Source organism: Glossina fuscipes, unplaced genomic scaffold (assembly GCF_014805625.2).
Source record: "Glossina fuscipes isolate IAEA_lab_2018 unplaced genomic scaffold, Yale_Gfus_2 28, whole genome shotgun sequence".
Classification (NCBI taxonomy): domain Eukaryota; kingdom Metazoa; phylum Arthropoda; class Insecta; order Diptera; family Glossinidae; genus Glossina; species Glossina fuscipes.
In genome coordinates, this window is record NW_023998423.1 from 8,823,153 (window position 1) to 8,843,167 (window position 20,015).

Sequence of the window (20,015 nt, forward strand, 5' to 3'; positions counted from 1 at the left end):
TATATATATACATCTATATATATATATCTATACATATATGTGTCTATATCTATATATATATATAGTTAGGATTATTAGTATATAAGTGCTTTCTTCTTTATCGTTGAAGCGTAGTTTATCTTAAGTATTCACAATTAGTTGTATTATCATTTAATAATTTTTCTCGATTAAGTAAATAAATAAAAAAATTAAAAAAAGCCAAGTTGCATCGATGACCCCGACGTGATTTGAACACGCAACCTTCTGATCTGGAGTCAGACGCGCTACCGTTGCGCCACGGAGTCTTGTTGAATTTGATAACTTTGAAAGCATTTTAATCATAACAGAGATTATTTTATTATATTAGACAGTTTTATTATTATTATGTTATTTTTAACATTAAATGATTTATCAGCATTGAAAAAATGTTAAAAATAGAAAAGAAAAGTGTAATGTCAATGCAATTTGCTCAGAAAATGTATTTTTGCTATACTTTACATCACTTGTAATAGACATATTAAGTTTGCGCGAATGTATGCAACACCTCGGACTTGTGGTCTACATTTTTTTTGGGAATCAATTCGAAATAATTTGTAAAATTTGCAATTAGACTAGTCTGCCCATCCGATTTTGTTCACATATATTTTTATCTAAATTTCATAGTTTTCGATTTGGAATACTGATGTGTTTTGGTCCGTGAACGAACGCTATTTATAAAGTTGGCCAGTTCAAAAGATTTTTGCGATCGCTCCGCTTACATCGAGTTGTTTTGAAAAGTTTGTTATATTAAAAGTCTTTGAATTTTTAATGTTTCTCTGTAAAAGGTGGTCAAATTTGCATAATAAATGACATTGCAAAGATATGCCGGGATGTCACCATGTTTTCAATCCTAAGCGCACCTACAAAATTAAGCCATCACTTAATAAAAAGATGAAATTTTCAATATTTTACAACGAAAGTTGGTTCAACCTGTGGCAAGATTACTTTAGATTTCTCTGTTTTCGCGATCACTTCCTTAAAAGGTTGCTCATGAAACGTAAATCTTTAGATAGCAATACGGTGTAGCTTTCGGTATTTTACGAACAAAATTGGTCCTGTACACAAATTTACTGTACCAAACTTGGACCCTATTGATTTTTTTTTTTTAAACCCACTATTGTAAGGGCTCTCAAATAAGGTAAACTTTTATAAAACAACAAAATCTAATTTTTGTTACTTATTTAGTTCTTTGCAAGGAAATTAAATTTTCTTAACTTAGACTGGGCCGTTTCACGGTTGGGGCATTCTTCTATACCAGGGTTTCACAAGAACAAAGAAAGTTGAGAAAGTCGTAATAAAGTATAAATTTTGGACATTTTTTATGACAGAACGAAATGAAGAACTGTTCTAGGCGAAGCGGTTAGAGTATTTAAGTGAGTCTTTGTCCATCAATAGCATTTTTACTTTCATTTATTATATCCAACACCCAAGGTTGGTGTGATTTTCATTTTGTCGAAACGTCTGCAGCATGAAGAAGGAAACTTTAGAGACACATTCTTGATCAGTATCAAATTATGAATTGATTTGAGCATGTCCGTCTGTCCATCTGTGCAAAGCCTTTGATAAGCGGCTGTAAAACTTAAAATAATGGGGGAAAGTCTTGTAAAAATATTGGAAGTTGTTGCACACAGGTTCGTATTGAAAATGGGTCAAATCGGTTAACGGGTCAAAGGATCGGCCAGATTAGTGTTTTCGAAAGGAAAAAATTGGTTTGTTTTTATGCGAAAATTTTCTGCCATACCAAGAAAGGACAAAAATCTGCGACACTCACACATAATTACAAACTATCGAGGTTCAGTTGTTCTGGTTATTTTTTTTATATAAAAGAGGTGAGTACAACAGATTCGAGCACAACCTACCATAATGTTGTCCCCTTTTTTTTAAAGTTTACTAACATTGACCGACTTACTGACACGTTCCCTTTTAACAAAGATTAGTCCTGAAGATGGATATCACCTTTTTACACGCTCATGACTGCTTTGTAAAAGTAGTTGACGTTAAAAACTTTTCAACCCACAAGAGATAAGTCTTGATATGAACTTTGTTGATAAAGTAAATTTGCAAAAAAAAGTTTTACTCAATTGTTTGCAATGGCTTAGGATATTTTCAATTTATTTTAAGGGCGTAACTGCTATGAGTCATGTATGTCGGTATGTGGTTTAAGACAAGTTGTTGCGATATTTAATTTATACATTTATTTGTACAATCGTTTACAATTTAATCAGACACAACTGATCCATAAAATGCAACGAAACGTAAATAAAAGCTTAACTCAAATTTTATGCAAATTACGTTACTTTGCAAATTACGAAGCACTAGTTAAGACATATTTTTTTGGCTTATTTCTCTTTGCTTACTTCACATGCAATTCAAATAGAATTTATGTTAATCCGTCGTGATGGCGATGATGATGATGATAACGTTAATCACATCGAATCGGAGCAGAAAATTGCATAAAACATAGACACGGAAAAATTTTGAAAAAGAGCCAGAAAATTAAAAAGAAAATTAAAGTAAATAACTTGACGTTAACTCCCCCAAAGCGCTTTATAAACGGAAATTCGTTAAATCACCAAAGCCATTCAGTTCTTTTGCAATTTTTCAACTATTTTACAAATAAAAGTACATCGATCCTTGTATTGTATGCTAAAATGTTGAAGCTTTTATCAGTTATGAATTTTTCCTCATCCCACCTGTGGAGAAGTTTTCAAAGCAATGCTAGAACTATGCACTTTACTCGAATGGCTCGCAAATAGGTTGAACAAGACCAGGTAAACACCCTGAATGATCGGATCGCTTTGAGAATAAAAATTGGAAAGTCCAAGCAGCCCAGTGAATCATCCGTTATTGACTTGCGGAACTCTGCAAGAAAAAGAAGAGGACAATGAAATAAAATTTATTTCAACCTGTTGCACGAGCCTTAAGAAATACCGTTAAATACCGTATATTTCGGACTATAAGACGCACCATTTTACTGAGAAAAATGGACTCAAATTTTGGATGTGTCTTATGTTCGTAAAGTACATAAGGAAGGAACATAATTTGTTTTTAAATTTGAAAAAAGTGACAGCAATAGTTTGGACATAGTACCGAGAGTGAAGATGAACTGAATTGAATGTTGCTAATACGTGTTATGTTAACAAAAATTTTGTAAATAAAAATTTTGCTCCAAAAGCAAGATTAAAATATATTTTTCTAAAAGTCATCTTATAAATTTGAAATGCGTCTTATCGTCCGGTGCGTCTTATAGTCCGTAAAATGCGGAGGATATTTCACGCGTTACAAAGTTAGAAAATGGGGAAAAAAGGAATAATGACTTACTACTTACACAAGCGTTAAAGGGCGGAGTTGCAGATTTAAAAAAAAAAAAAAACTCAAAAGATTCAAGCGAACATTTAGAACTTCTCTGGAAGAAAGATGTTCTACGAGCTTTGCGGTCTTTTGGACGAAAATGCTTTGCGACGGCTTAATATCCACCATGGTACAAAAGAGTAGAAGGAAACTAAAGTGAATGCTTCATACCCATCGTCTGCTTCGCAGTCCGAATTTCCAATATTAAAGGTGATTTTTTTATTTCATTTATTTTTTTTTCACTTTTAACACATAGTCATGTGTTTTGAAACATTTAAATGAGGTAAACGAGAATGCCTCATAGTAAAATTTATGATATTATTAAGCCATATACCGAACGTTTTCTACATTGAGAAATACTTGCATACTTACAGTTAGTTGCTAAACTCATAAATAATTTTTCAGTTAAACAACATTTTTTTATGTTTTCTTTTCTAATCAATTAAATGATTTACGTAGCAGTTGCAAAAGAATTCAAAAACAAATCTTAATTATGCTTAAATTTGCAAAAAAAAAAAAAAAAAAAAAAGAAGAAAAAACAAAATAAAAAAAATATATATATCGTTCAAATAAATTTTATTTCAAATATTTGAAATAAAAAATCAAAGTAATTTATTATCATTACGTGATATTTGAATGCATATGAGATCAGTTTTGTGAAGCGCCGCCAGACTTCTTTTTCCATAAACTGTTGGTGTCAAGAGTTGTAAATACATTTAAATATATTTCTACACGAAAAAAAAAATTATATATATATATATTAAAATACATTTATGTACAGCGAAAAATATCAAATAAAATATGTTACACAGCTTTTAAAACGTAAATGCACACACACGTACACATACTGCATTTTAATGATATAACATTAAATTATAGGAGGTAAAAAAATGATGATTACAATATCGTTTCATAATTTTGAAATTTATCATCATCGTCATCATCATCATCATCATCATCATCATGGTGTGTGTAGGTATATTTGCCCGATTTACTTCAGTTAATCCTAAGGTTGGTGGTAGTTTTCCAGAATTATTTTAGGATGAATCTAAAAATTTTCAAAAAAATATTATTTATGTGATTTCAAAAAAAAAAAAAGCAAAAAAAAAAACTCCTCTCCTTTTTAGTGACTTAAGATATATTTTTTCTTATGATTTCTGTTTATTTGCAATTAGTTTGTAACTTTATTCAAATTGATCATAAATCTTGACTGGTGTGATGTCTCGTCTCTGTCTTACTGTAAAACGTAGATAACACATATTTAACTGTGTAGGTTATAAACACTTTTATTTTGTGATAGCATTGTTACGCTGATAGCATCATCTTCTACTAAGTTTGATGTGCACGACGTAACACTTGAGAGCAGGGGTGGGCAATTTTTTTTATTTACGGGCCAGTTTAAATATTCATGTAACGACAAGGGCCGGAACAATGTCGAACTAGATTCCTTCCTTTTAAATCAGTCATTGCATGACCTAATAAATAAAAGAAGAAAAAACAACACTTAAACACCGGTTCAGCTGCACAGATGAACCGAACGTAACCCATTTACAGCATTGCTATGTGCGAGCAAATTGATTTATTTGAATTTTGAAATCTAGCGAGCCGTACGCGACGACATCATGGGTCATGCTTGCTTAAGAGTATGACTCAAAAAAAAAAAAAATTAAATTTTGTCCCGACCGAATCTTTTGTACCCATCTGTGGGCGCAGTTGATTTCTTCTATTTCAAAATAAAAGTTTTTGCTGTAGAAGAAAGGTTTAGGTCAATTCCAAATTCTTTTGCAACTTTTTAAGCGACCTCATCATCTTCGCTAACAAGAAAGTGTTTACCGCAAATACTACAAAGGTGCGCAAACAGTCAGATGGACAGAGGAACAGGCGAACATGTTTAGATGCATTTCAAATTTGAAGCTGGCCGGGAGTTTGTATACTTTATAGGATTTTTGAAGCTTGTTTCTGCGCATTATAAACGCATTGAGAAGCAATTAATTTTTGATGCACTATAATAATGGGTAGACGTGGTGTGTTTTTTCCATTTTTGCGCACAAATGCTACAGCATCGCCGATACCATATGAGATCAAATTTTTGTACATTTATTTCCTATAGTTTAAGAGTAATGAGCAAAAAAACCAATTTCGTACTAATTTTGGAAATAGGAGGTGTTCTCAGTTTACATAGTGCTGTGGGCGTGTCTTTTAACCGATTTGGCCCATTTTCAATACTAACCTGCGTGCAAGAGCTTCCAATGTTTCTACCAAATTTGAAGTCGATAGCTTCATTTTTGCGGACAGACAGACGGACATGCTTAAATCGATTTAAAATTTGATGCTGATCGAGAATATATATAATTTAAGTTGTGTGTCTCTGATGCTTCCTTCTGGGCGTTGCAAACGTTTTAACAAATTGAACGTACCACTCATCATTCGGTGATGGATATAAAAATATTTAAGATCAAGACAACTTGTTCCAATCTTCTAATTGCTTGTCCACCCGATATAGGCATGCTCGAAATTACAAAAGTTGTTATAAAAACTTACTTAGGTCTCAAGGGACCAAAACTTGTAAGTTCTCCTCACTCTTTCTTTCTCACACGTATGTAAAATCATATTTAGTCCGATAAAACATTCTTCCGCTGAGTGAGAGCCGTATTCAGGTGCGCTTTTCTTCCTCTAGATTCTCTTGGCAAAAACTGAGTATCTTCTTAAGAGAAATAGATTAAATTGCAAATGTTCTCGGGACTTACATTTTAACGGACCAAGGGCCATATTTGCCTTTTTTTCATAATATAAGGTCGTAGTCTATATTTACGATGGCAATAGTTCCCCCGTTCACTCTGTTTTACAAATATATATCTCCTGATTAGGGAAGGCTTGTTCGTATGATGTGAACACATTCTAATATTTACTTTCCAGTAGAGTGAGAGCATGCATAAATGGCAGAATACGTGCTGTCGATAAACTGATTTTCTCTTTTCAATCATATTTGCGCTCAAACATCTGTACAATCATTCCGCAGATGAACTAAGAAAAAAAATTTCTTTTTCCCAAAATATTCAATGTTATTCACCAGCATAGTTTCCCTTCGGAATCATACGACCAATGGAACTCTTTGATGACCTTTTATTTTCTACAACACTTGTCGTATGCATATGTAAGAATAGATTAAGTCCGTTCAGATGTACGTAACGCGTAAGAGAGTTTATGACAGACCCATCTTTTATTATATCGTTCGGTTCGGAATCATTTTCTGAACAGATTTGTCCCTATCTACCCGTCTGGCTTTCGTCTGTCTAATGTCTGACCGATCCCAATTTTTCCGATATATTGACGTATTTTGGTGCAAGGAAATGTTTGGATCGAGTCATTTTTAGGACCACTCTTCACGTAACGACTTACTTTGAAAACGTTGTCAGGTGAAAAAAAGTTCCAATTTCCAAAATCCCACAAAATGTCTATCTATGGCAGAAAGATCGAATATTTAATGTTTTATAAAGGAAATTGGTCCTGACATAAATATTAACTGTACAAAATATGGACCACATAAGTCGATTTGTTTGGCCCCATCTTCTATGATAACAAGGGCTAATTTTTAATATTTAATGACAAAAATTGGTGGATGGTGATAATAAGATCTTTAATAAACTTTATGAATTCATTTTAGATGCACTAGCTTTTGGCATTCCTGCCCGTTCACTTTTCGAATATCAAGAATAATTTTCAAGATGGTTTTAATATTTTCATGTGTAATCATTGCGTTTGAGCGCCCACTGCACGTCACCATCCATCGGTACGCCTATAAACTCAATTAAACCATCAAAAAATTGTTTTTTCCAATAGAGCAATGGTGAAATCAAACTTTCCGAGCCTATGCCAGAATCCGGAGGTATTTATTCCAATCAATAAATGAAATTTTTTTCCCCATTGCTTGGAAAACAGGAAACGTAACGTAACGCGAAAATCATTTTAACTTGTAGACAAATGATCAAAATGATGTGATATTTTGCTAGGCATCGTTTAAGGATTCGTATTCCCTAAATATAATGGCGACTATATGTTTGTCACTATAGAGCGTTTTGATATTTAACACAATTACTTGGAATTCAGAAAGCAGAAGAAGCCTCATTGGCCCGAGAGTTGAGACTGAGCGATGCAAGTTGTACGCCGTAGCCGTAATAAAAGTTCTCATTAATTCGAGATGAACTACTCCTTTCGCAAGCCACAACCGAACGAACCAAAAACTCACAAAATTGGCCAATAGGTATACCAAAGCCCTTCGCCCAAACGATAACGATCAATCAAGGTTCGCGTTTCGCTAATTAAGTTTTATTTTAAAAGAATTTTATTTTAATAAAAAATAAAGGGGAATATGATCAATGTTAATGAAAGCGACGTTGCACGGTCAGAGCGCTTAATTAAAAAGCCTACATCCACGGTAATCGACATTAATATTCCAAATGCTTACAAATCGCTGTCAAAGCCTTAATAATTAGTTTCATTTTAGTCGAAAAAGTATTAGATGCCCAGGCGATCAAAGTTTAGACGTTATTCGCTCATTCGTTCATTCATCAATAATCATCAATTTTTAATATATTTTATTACACATATATAAAAACTTTAAAAAGTTCGATCTTCTCTTTTTTTTTTTAGTAGCCGTTATCATAAAGATGTAGTGTGATTTCAATAGACGTAGCATTATTCGCTATAGGGCACTATTCATTTAATTATGTGACTGAATTCCGGACAGAAATAATTTATTGTTGAATGAATGAGTGTGAGAAAGGAGAACATGTCGCTGTTAAGCATTATCGTCGTTGGAAGACAGTGCAAAATAGCCTTAATTCTACACTATACGGAAGAGATTGGACTTTTGCTTAGAGGTTTGTATTTGCAGTTCCTTAACATGCGATTCGTACAAGATTTATGTTAAGGTTGTCCAAAGGCTGCTATAACTTAGTCATTAAGGCCAGCAAATACTAAAAACTAAGTATCGAACCTTATTCAGTTAAATTGTTTTCGCATTGTTTTTTTTTTCTTAAGCATAGCATATGTTTAGCTGTTGTTGCTGCTGCTGTTGCTGCTGCTGCTGCTGCTGCTGCTGCTGCTGGGTGCTCAAAAGTCGCCCTAAAGCAACGATAAATTTCGTAGTTTTCATTACAATTTGTCTACAACTCTTCTTTTAACAACTTGACTTGGTTTGGCTGACTAGGCGGCTGACTGAATACTCTCTGAGTGACTGTTTGCAATTTATTGCCGTCACATTCACAAAGGATGATCACGATTTTTGACACATATTTTTTGATGATGAATTCTACAGGAAAGTACGTACATATGTACGTGCGTTAGTTTTTGTGCATATACATATACATATATATATCTGACATATGTGTGTTTATTTGTTAAAATTGCATATAGTACACAATGTTGTAATATTTAACTGCTTTTATGTTAGTCTAACTATGCAAGCGATTAATTGCATTATAAAACATTTTTACAATCACTCTCTAAAGAATAGAAATATATTACTACTGTCGTATGGTATGCAAAATTGCAAAAGTAACTCCAATGGTAGGGTGATTCTATCATTACTCTGAAAATATTTGCAAATTTCTCTTCAGTGCATGTAATTTCGGGTAAATATTTCAAAGAATTGTCTATGTTTACCTTGTAAGCATGCTTACCATTGCTGTGTACCCAATGGGATACTTTTGAGAAAATTCAAATCTTTTCAAATATTTTTGCTTATCCCAGCCAGATCTATATTAGGAAACTTGGCGAATTAATACAATTACAAAAGAGTTTGCGCTCAGCATAGAGTGTTAATGTGAAGGGTATCCAAGATTCGTCACGTGGCAATGGAAAACAAACATATTGACATTACATTTATACATTTTTGTGTTTTTTTTTTTTGTTTTTCGGCGATATTACGTTCGTATGTATTGCAAAATTTTACTTTCGGTTAATATTTGACAAGAAGGTGTGCGTTGGTCTCGTTGTAAATGTATAAATAAAACATTTATTTCGAACAGGTATTCCAAAATAAACAAATATCATAAATGCTGACTTTGACATCGTCAAGTGGCTTCTTCATCGTATCATATATGATTTATGGTATAATGGTTTTGATTGCATGCTAAAGTCCATAGGATTTGATAATGTTAAATTTTATTCAAATTCATTCAAAATATAAATAAACAAATCGCATCAAAAATCAAATCGTCTCATTAACGACCTTAAAATATTTTTTGAAAATTCTATCAAAAGATTGAAGAACTTCAAGCAAAACTCTGTCAGATGAATTAGAATTATATGCAGATTTGCGGGCAAGACCATTACTAAATTGTCAGCTCATTTTGGAAGACCTTTTAAAATATTTCCCGTTCCTATCATTTCGCGTATATAGTATAGTTAAGTAATATTTAGAGCAGAAATAATTATGACTTACGTTATCATATAAGAAAAGGTTAAATTCGTAGCCAAGCAACATTTTATGGAATTTTTAGTATTCGAAAACTACATTTTTATAGAATGAGGTTAAGCTTCGCTTTCTGATTGTGATAGTCAGAAGATATCCGTAGCTGAGATATCTTACAAGTTGCATTATTCGCATTTCTACGTTTATAGAGACTTAAGAACTGTTATTGCCAAAGTTTCTCTCTACGTTAAAACGTACTCGATGGATCCAAACTAATTACAACAATAACAGTCGAAGTTGATAAGTAACAAAAATTCTAAAATTTAGAAGTTAGGTGAAGTTTTTGGTAGTATTGTACCCACAAATTTAAGCTAGATGCATCTATTTCACTTTAGAAAAACAGAAGTCGAGACATCAGTAACAAACTAACAGATTAATACGAAGCTAATGTAGCGGCACAATTTATTGCGACCAGGTCAACAGGAATTTATTAACAAGGGCTTAGAAAATCAAAATCCGTCATGGTTTTGATCAAATCTGGTATGTGCAACACATCCATATTCTACGAAAATTTTCACAACGGAAAGGCGTTAAGCTGAAGTCGTTACTTTAGTTTATCGTCTTGCCCTGATCGAGGGTAAATGAACTCGAATATCGGGGACCCCAATGTAGACTGGGTTCTTCCTTAGGATTTCTAAGTTTATTTCGATGTAACGACAAAACTTATTAAATATTGGTTTTTAAAACGTGTCTGCAACTTCGACTTTCGCAACGGGTAAGTGTGCAGTGTTTTAAGAACTAAATGCTTCAATGTTGATTTTTTAATAAAAAAAATATCTCTTTTTATTTAGCACATATAAAATCTTGTACATTATGAAATAATTTATAGGGACGTTTTTTTTTTACGAACAGAATACGAGTTTAAGAACTAAAGCCATTCCAACGTAACACTAAAAAAACGGCTAAAACCTGAACCTGAAGTCGAAATTTTAAATTAATGTTTCGCTTTTTACCCTTATCTTTATTCAGGAGAATTTCGATAATTTGAGAGACCACTTCTTGCCTGCCTAAGAAGGTTTCATAGAAAGAATTTAATTAGGTTAAGAAAGTGTGACAGAGTGTAGTATTAAGTATGAGTAATGAGCTTTTCGAGCCTCTTATTAATTAAACTAATACTATATTTGGCTTATTAGTACACATAAGGAATGCTTCATCTCGTTAAACGCCTGTCGACAGTAATGCTGATGAATGTTTCTCCTTTTTAAGCGAAAAGAAGTGGACAAGTTTTAGATAAAATTTAAATGCTTAAAGCACACTTGATATTTCAAAATTATATCAAAAGTATGCGAATACAAAGTGGTTGGACGTTAAAAGTAATTAAAATCATCGATCATTCTGCGAATACTTGTAAATATATAAATGATTTTATATATGTATATAAAGCGAGTTTAATGCATTTACAAGCTAAGCTTTTTTAAATGCAGTTCAATTCATCAAGGACTATGACTTATAAACCTAAAAACTTCTGAGCTGAAATGGCTGCGTATGAATATATATATAAAAAAATGTCTTAAACTCTTCATTTTCTACCAATGAACTCTTCAATTCCTAACAAATCACATGAAAATTTAAAGAATTTTTCGCATTTTTCCGGATTCAAAACAATAGGATTGATAGTGGCTTTACGGCAATTACTTAAATACAGGCCGCCTTCTCCATCTTCTAGTTTCGGCGAGATAGCTGCGTAAATTGGTGTACGAGCACCTTCCTCAGGGGTTTTGAAAATTAATTTCTTAATGAACGGTACCGAGGTGGTGGCCGTAAATTCAAATAGATCAGTATCCACAATGCCGGGATGCACGGCCAGTACAAGGACAGGAGCTTCTTGTGCATTCAAGAGACCTTGTAAATGACGTGTCGATAAAATTTGAGCTAATTTCGATTGACTGTAAGCTGTAGCGGGATAATAGTATTTTCTGTAAAAGTAACCCAATGAATATTTCAGAACAAAAGTATAACAAAACAATTCTCACTTGGCGTTAATGTCTTCATAATTTATGCGTCCTATTAGATGAGCACACGATGAAATATTTACTATGCGTGCTTTACGTTCTTTCTTGCCGGCCTTCATTAATTCTGGTAAGAGCAAATGCTGTAAAAGAAAATGCCCTAAATAGTTTACGGCTAAATGCGATTCAAATTCATCTTCGGTCTGTTTATAGGGAGCAAACATAATTCCGGCTTTAATAAAAAATAAAAATTATGTTAATTTTCATTATTCGAATTTCTATGCATTTCTTCGTACCGTTATTGATTAATAAATCTACTTTCGAATATTTCGCTTTGATTTTTCCAGCAAATTCTTTCACCGACTTCATGTTGCCCACATCTAATTGTTCGCAAATTAATTTACCTCCAATATTCTCTAAATTAATTAATGATTTGACAGCCTGTTCAGCGGTTTTGGGATCACGTACACCTAAAATAATTAAGAAAAGATAATATGAAAAATTCGTAACATATTTTTAGGAGTAGTTAAAAATATGCATTCAATAAAAGCTTTTTTTGTGATCTCTGGCTGCAACTGTTAATGCGACAGATTAGGTTGAGCTACCTATACAATCTTGATCGAATATAGAAAAAAAAAAAAACTCATTTATATTTCGCTACCTGCGACGATTGCAAACGTTTTTTACTTTAAACTTTACGATTCGGTTTGTTATGCAAATCTTATACAATTTAATTTATATTACTTTTGTAAAACCAAAAATTGATGTTTGCCTTGCAGCCTACCTTAACAAACCAGTATAGAACAACACTGAAGGAAAAAAATCGGCAATACTACCATCCACATTGCTCCCATACTAAGCCTAATCGTATTCAACCATTATATTGGACTGATGTCGATAAATGAAAAATCGCGGATTAAAAACCATAAAAAAAAATCTCACAAACTAGTACATACTTTATGACTATCAAGAATGTTCCTCAATTCCAAAGATCGCATTCGGAGCAATTAATGTTAGAAACATCTTAAAAGTACCTGCAGAAGCGAACGTCTTCATAAGAACCTTTCTGTTTTTCCCACAATAAAAATAAAACCGAACCAAGAATTTAACTCTTTGGTCTAAACATCGATAGCAGACAATAATTTATTAACACTGATGGACAGTATTAGCTCTGGAAGATAGATATCTTTTACAATCAATAAGTCTTGTTACAGTGCTTGGGATAGTTTCGTACCGAATGCACCATCTTTCTGCTTTTTTAGAAGCGAATAATACAGTATTTCATTAATCAAAAATTTGATTATTATGTGATCTCAGATAGGTGAACTCTTCTGCTGCAATGCACTTAATACGTTTAATCTTAAGATTCCGATTATATATGAACACATATATGAATACATATTATAATAATTCTTCAAATAATGAAGATCATTAGCATGCAAGTCATTTATTACCGTTTGTGTTATACTTTTATTTTATTATATTAATAAACCATTATAAATATATGTGGATGCATTGCACTGCATACTAAATAAGTGCAAATAAACTGCTAACGTCAAATATTTGCTAAAGTTGACTTTTTTTTGGGTGTAACCTTATGGTTTAATATGGTTTGAAGTATACTTACCCATTATTACTGTCATATCACAATTTAGCAATTTCTCAACAATCCTTAAACCAATACCGCGATTGCCGCCCGTTAATACAGCGATACGGTCAGGTTGTTTGTAAAGCTCTAAAAGCAGAATAAAAATAAATTACAGCGAATATTTAAAGAAGTAAAATATAGTTACGTTTACGCATAATTTCAGACTCCTTGAACGACTGAATAGTTACTATTATTAGGTGTTTGCAAAAATTTTGATCAACGATTTATACAAATAAAAATGATAAAAACGGAAAAAACCAGTGTACATAATGGTTGAATTCGATGGTTTTGAATTTACTCTACATAAAATAACAGTTTTATTGACTTGGAGCGTTTAAAATTCTTCTTCTTCCAAATTCATTACTTTTATTGCATATTTGAAGAAATCTGCTGCCGATGCCCATCAAACAAGTTCAGAGGCTTCTCTTCTGATAATGCTGCTCGATCATATTCTAATTGTCGGTTTTGGGTTCAACGGTTTGAAAGTGCGACGCGAACTAATTGAAAATGTCATTTTTTTGGTCACTTGTTACAAGAGATGCCCAGGATACACTGTTTTAGCTCGAATCGGAAGATTCTGTCACACCCAGCGTACTCACCAGACATGGTGCCTTCTGATTGCCACTTGTTCAGATCGGTGCAGCATGGCTTGGCTGGCACGCGACTCCGCAAAAGTGAAGAAGTGCGACCATAGGTCGCTGCAAAACCACTCTAAGCTCTTTGGACACAATATCCCCATGTTGCCAAAAATATTGTAAAATGTTGTTAATTAATTCATGTTGTAACAATTTTCCACAAAATGCCTATTCCAAGTCAAAAAGTGATCAATATTTTTGCAATAACTAAAAGATTATTTGATGCCAACAATTACATGCGCTAAGAATAAGACTTTTACGCAGCTGCGAAGATTGCAGATGATGAGAGTCTTATGCTTCTGTGGCTTTATTACTAAACAGAGTTGTTTTTTTTTTTGCATCTTGTGAGCGATTATACCTACAAAGATTCCGCTCACTTATTGGATTCATTTTGTTTTTCTCTTTTCTTATGAACGCTGACAAGTTTTAATAGATGAGGGCGACAGCTTATCACGTCACGTTGATCGTCGATTTTGAATAATTCCCAATAGTACTAAGTTGTGTATTTGAAATACTTGATGCACTTAATGCACTTAAATACTTATGTCAGTAGAAGGAAGTCCAATGTCATCTACGATTCATAAGCTCTTAAACGAACTGGTACGCAAGCTGTATTAGACTTGAGACAAATTTTTCATGCTCATTCATTATTACGTAATTACGCTATAAGAAAATGCACAACATTTATACCCTACACCACTGGTTGGCGCCGGGCATATTAAATATGTGTGGATTTATGTAGCACCCAGCGGAACTTACGATAAGCTTACCTTTTATTATATTGATTAAAGTTTGTCTGTCTGTCTGTCTGTCCGATGTATAATTACGTTTAGGCTAAAAGCCACAATTTTTTGAGACATTTTTACACCAATGTGCTGGTAACGAAGCGTTTCGAAAATGGATGGAAATGAATTATTTTCACGACCACTCCCTATTTGAACGACAAGTTTCTTTATATTAAAATTGTTAGAGCAAAACGCCTCAAAAAAATTGTATTTTGTCGAAAAAATAGTTGTGGAATATTCGAATCGGATGAGACCACTTTTTGAAATATCCCCGATGCAATCGTTCCTATGATGAAATTTAGGCTTTAATAGCAATTGGACGTAAAAATTAAGTGTACAGAATTTGGATCACGTAGATCTATTTTTCTAAATCCAGATCAGACGAGATTTCATATGAAAAGTAAGTTAAGCCCTTATAAGGCAAGAGAGGAAAAATTAAATCTTTGAGAAGAAAATTTATTTCTGCTATATTCAGACTACAACGGTCCACGTGTTGCAGCCTCTATACCGGGAGGAAACTCGACCACCTACAATGTCCTACAATGAAGAATGGTGTAGGGCATTTAATGGTTGAATTCGCACTCGACTGCAAGGTTTTTATTTGTTTTAGCGATGAGTATGAGCAACTTGGCGATCACAATCTGGCCTCTTGAACTGGCTGGGTTTGGCATGGTTTGAGAAGCATTGCACCAAGTGTTAAATCGAAAGCTGTTGTCGATTGTGATTTCATAGTATTGCCTTTTGCGGACATTTGATTTTGTGATCATTAATTAAGAATTTATGACAAGTTTTGGTTTATGCCTTATAAGGGAAGAAAACGAAGTAACTTTGCCGTACGAACTAAAAGTTGCTGATAATATTCCATATATTTTTTACTTTGACTGTTTAAGATTTCAATTTCAAGTGCTTGCAAGTTCCAATAGCAATACAGACAAACAAACGGGCACACATCTTAAATCTAATATTATTATTATTATTATTCAAACGGTATAAAAATAATGAAATTAAATTTTACTCACCGACTTTATTATTACATCTATATATAAAATCATCAATCAGACCCACTATTCCCACATATTGAAAGCGAAATTCCATTTTCCATTCATACCATGATTTTGGTATATCTCTGGTTGTTTTGGAAAACCAAAAGGCACAAAATATTAGGCATAAAAGTATTAACCAAATGATGACTGTTAAGAACATTATTGTTTTAGGTCTAAAAAGAAAAAAAAAAAAAAAAGAAATGTATAAAAATTAAATGTTATATTAACGAAAAAAATTAGTAGCTTTAAATATCAGTTATTCAAGATGATTTGTTAGCTTTTTTTTTTTTTTCTCTTTTATTACTATATAAACAGTAATTGAGTGTAAAATAAATAAATGGGAAAATATATTTGCATAAAAATATAATTTTTGCAAAAACAATCAAACAAAAAAAAAAAAAAAAAAAAACAATTTCATTTTTTATAATATTTTACGATCCATAATTGCCGTGCGAAGAGTTAGATCTTTCAGTTACAACTTAAATAAATTAAAAACAATTGCGATTCACTGCAGCATGTAACGAATTATTGAGATCTTTTCCCATACCACTTAACATTAACGTATAATAGTTTGTATCGATATCCAAATTAATTTCTATTCGATTAAAGAAACGAGCTGGGTTCCTCGTCTTTATCTAGACAACGTTTAACTTGATCTGCGATTGTGCCGCAATGACATTTTTAAAAATTACGCCAATTTATACAAAGTCAAGGTCATGGCTAACACTATCAAACTAGTTATTGTAGCCCTCAGCTCAACAATGGAGCATATTAATTTGGTTATTCCGTTCGTAAAGCAAAAGATAGATATTTGCCTTCAAGGCTACACAGTATTGGAATTTTGAAAATCCTAAAATATCAGATGGAAAAGCGAAGCTCTGCACCCAAAGCACAGTAACAAAATGAAAGCGGACTTATTTTCAAATAATCTGGCATAAATGGAAAGGGTTGAACTTGATTTCAAATGTATAGCGTGCATATGACTAATGAAGAATTTAATTATTTCTACATTTTTTTTTTTTTTTGTTAATTTGGTGAGGGATTTAATATTCGTTAGGCAGAGATTTCTCCGCTCGGATTTGCCGCCTAGTGCTCTGTCATGTTTTCTGTCAAATAGGGTATCGTATTTTTCGGACTACAAAAAAAATTGACTTAACTTTTGGTTGAGTTTTATGGTCCTAAGGTAACATTAAAATATTTTTTCAATAAATCGTCTTTAAATTTGAGGTTTAAAAGGGGTGACAACAATAGTTCAGATGAAAGTAACATGAACAGTGACAGAGTATAGAGAGGGAAGATAAACTGAATACTGCTAGTAACAATAACTCCTTAACAATAATTAAAAATTTCGATCTGAAAGTAACCTGAAAATATATTTTTCTTAAAATCATTTTATAAATTTGAAGTGCATCTTATAGTCCCACACATACGGTGTATGTCGAAGCTAACCAATTTTATTAACTCTCAAAACAAGACAAAAAAAAAAGACTCTTGTAGTTATTTGAGTAGACCAGAGTTGCTTTGATTTTTGGGATTTTGACACGGTAAGCACACGCCTTTTGTCTTGTAGCTCTAGATCAAGTCTCAAAATTGACTACTCTTCTAAAGACTGTATCACTAACTTACAAAGAAGAGCAAAATATTAATGTGAAATTTCGCATAAATTCTTATAAGAATTTAGCGATCGCGATAAAGATTTTAATGCCTACGATTCAGAAAAATTTGAATAATTTTTATTTGTCCATGATGGGTATCTAAAATTCGTTTCGATAAAAATATCATTTTTTTTTTTTATTTGTACTTTCTAAGGTCAGCTGTATGTATTGAATGTTTTTTTTTTCTTTGTGATAATAAGAAAAGGTGATTTGCGGTTCTTGAAAAAACAGTAAAAAAGTATTTCTTGAAAGTCTTTTGACTTGCAAGTCACTCTGGATATTACTTGACATATGACCTAATTATTTTCGTTGTTATTGAAAATATTATTCATTGAAGGCAGTTTTATGTGCGCTAACTCTAATTGAAGGCCGTTGTAGTCATTGCAATCATTGAAAAATCGAAAGTTTGGCAAAGAGTTGCAATCTCAGTATAGGATGGTGAAATTCCTATAAGCGAGAATTCTGCGATGACGACATCCATTTATCAATTACACCTTCTGATGTGTATCAATGTTAGAAATCGTAAGCACACAACGTGATACGGCAATATTATTAAAATTGGATTATTGATAATAAACTACTGATAAAGTCTTCAGATAATAAGGTTAACATAATAAAACACTTGCCACTGCAAATAAGTAACAAAGTAAGAGCTATGATATTTTTTGAGCGCTGCTTATGTGTTATTGAGTGCCCATAAAAAGTTTATTCTTTTTATTATTGGCGTGAAAAATGTCTGTTTCATCATTTATTTTTACACCGATCTGGTATAGGTTTTATCCAAAGCCTACTGTAATAAATATAATCTCTCTCTCTCTCTTTCTCTCTGGGATTATCAATCTTCTAATAATTTCCTAATTTTACGGCCATTTCTCAATGCTACGATAAACCTTTTTTTAGTGATGTAGTATATAAATGTATATGAATGTATTAAAAAGGCATCGTCTATATTTAAACAACAAATTAAATCGACCGATCGTCTCGACTGGCTAATAAAACTCAATAAATAAATTACTCAACCTTAAACATCGTCCAAGTTAAACACAAAACTGTTAATTAATCATTTGATGAGTGATGAATCTTGTTAAAAAGTACAACACATCATTTTGTACTAATTTACACTGTAATATCATAATCATTATATATTAAATACTTTTAATTGCTATAACCTTAATAAAAATTTCCATTTCCATTACCATTTTATTCTTAATGCCATATGTACCCTTTCAATGAAAATGTATTATTAAGTGAACATATACAACTTGGCAGCTATAGTAGTATATAGTAGTAAGCGCGTAAAAAAGCAATAAAATATTTTGACGTGTAAGTATTTGTTGCCGTCTAAATACGTGAATAACCAAGTTATCAATAACTTAAAATTAATCCAAATATCAAAGCCAATATTCTTTTAAGGAGAAACTTTCATTGACCTCTTTAAATTGACTTTAAATGGTTTATATTTATATATATATTCTTTTTTTTTTTTTTTGAGAAAATGCATACGAGTTGAATAAATTGTTAAATTAATGTAATTTGTATAGAGAAGTGGATTTAAATGTATAATCAATTAATTGCAATCAATTTATAAGCACTACCTGATAACTTAAAACTTAAAACGATACCACGTTTTCTTTAACATTTTTTATAACATAAACATACATATATGTTTGGCACGTTTACATTTTATGTTTGTTACTTGCTTACAGATTTATACAAAGTGATATTAATGACATTTCATAACGATCCTATAGAAATTTATTTACAATGACTTAGATTTTCTTTTCAATTTTAATATATTTATGGGTCTTATTTTGCACAATTTCTCACTTTAATATATTTCAACTTACGCTCCTTTTTCGACAAGAAAAAAGCCACATTTAACTTTAATTTTTTTATTCAGTTATATTATTCTAATTTGACTGATGTTACATTACCTTCTGTTTTGTTTATATTAAACCCATGCGATGCGATAAGAAATTTATGCAACTCTCTCTCTTATTCAAAAATTAAATCCATTCACTGCTGAACTAGAAATTTTATATTAATGAAAGTTTGTTTATTTTGTTTTTGGTAGATTTTTACACATTAACTTTAAAAAAAAAAAGAAGCAATATCTCCGTCTTTCTTGAGTTCTTGAAATTCACAAAAAAAAAAACACAAAAATAGAAAATTGGTTGGATTTATATTGTAAAAGTGGTAGCTCTATTTCTTTCTCTCCCTCTCTTTCGGAGACAAGTAAAATATTCGAAATAATCTCCTCTCAAAGCAAAAGTTTTTTTCTTTTGGCTTTGACTGAGAATAAAATTCTGAGCGTAAAATTTACTTTGCTGTACATCGCTTATCGAAGCCCAAAATAAATGCTCAGAGCAATAAAATTCTATTCTGAGCGTAAAATTTCTTTGCTGTACATTGTGTATCGAGGCCCAAAATAAGTGCTGAGAGCAATAAAATTCTAT

At 32.1% G+C, this 20,015-nt stretch overlaps 1 protein-coding gene and 1 non-coding gene across 3 annotated transcripts; both read right to left on the reverse strand.

Moving 5' to 3' along the window:
* Positions 1 to 212: 212 nt before the first annotated feature.
* Positions 213 to 284, reverse strand: Trnaw-cca. The gene has a single exon. It is a non-coding gene; the product is annotated as a tRNA-Trp (tRNA).
* A 10,429-nt stretch (positions 285 to 10,713) lies between these two features.
* Positions 10,714 to 19,704, reverse strand: LOC119636655 (dehydrogenase/reductase SDR family member on chromosome X). 2 transcript variants are annotated; one of them, XM_038032154.1, is made up of 6 exons: positions 19,494 to 19,704; positions 15,881 to 16,077; positions 13,421 to 13,528; positions 12,090 to 12,263; positions 11,818 to 12,025; positions 10,714 to 11,760 (listed from the first exon to the last, which is right to left on the reverse strand). In XM_038032154.1, exons 2-6 carry the CDS (start codon positions 16,062 to 16,064, stop codon positions 11,364 to 11,366), a joined length of 1,071 nt encoding a protein of 356 aa, XP_037888082.1. In that variant the 5' UTR covers positions 16,065 to 16,077; positions 19,494 to 19,704; the 3' UTR covers positions 10,714 to 11,363. The 2 variants fall into 2 exon arrangements, with proteins under 2 accessions (XP_037888082.1, XP_037888083.1); XM_038032155.1 differs by lacking the exon at positions 19,494 to 19,704 and adding an exon at positions 16,452 to 16,468.
* Positions 19,705 to 20,015: the final 311 nt, after the last annotated feature.

Bases quoted from the DNA above. Each gene is read 5' to 3' on its own strand.
- LOC119636655 (XM_038032154.1), bottom strand. From the start codon at position 16,064: ATGTTCTTAACAGTCATCATTTGGTTAATACTTTTATGCCTAATATTT. The intron at 12,264-13,420 runs GTAAGTATACTT...TAATTATTTTAG, and splicing joins TGATATGACAGTAATAATGG to GTGTACGTGATCCCAAAACC. The intron at 11,761-11,817 runs GTGAGAATTGTT...TTACTTTTACAG, and splicing joins TATGAAGACATTAACGCCAA to AAAATACTATTATCCCGCTA.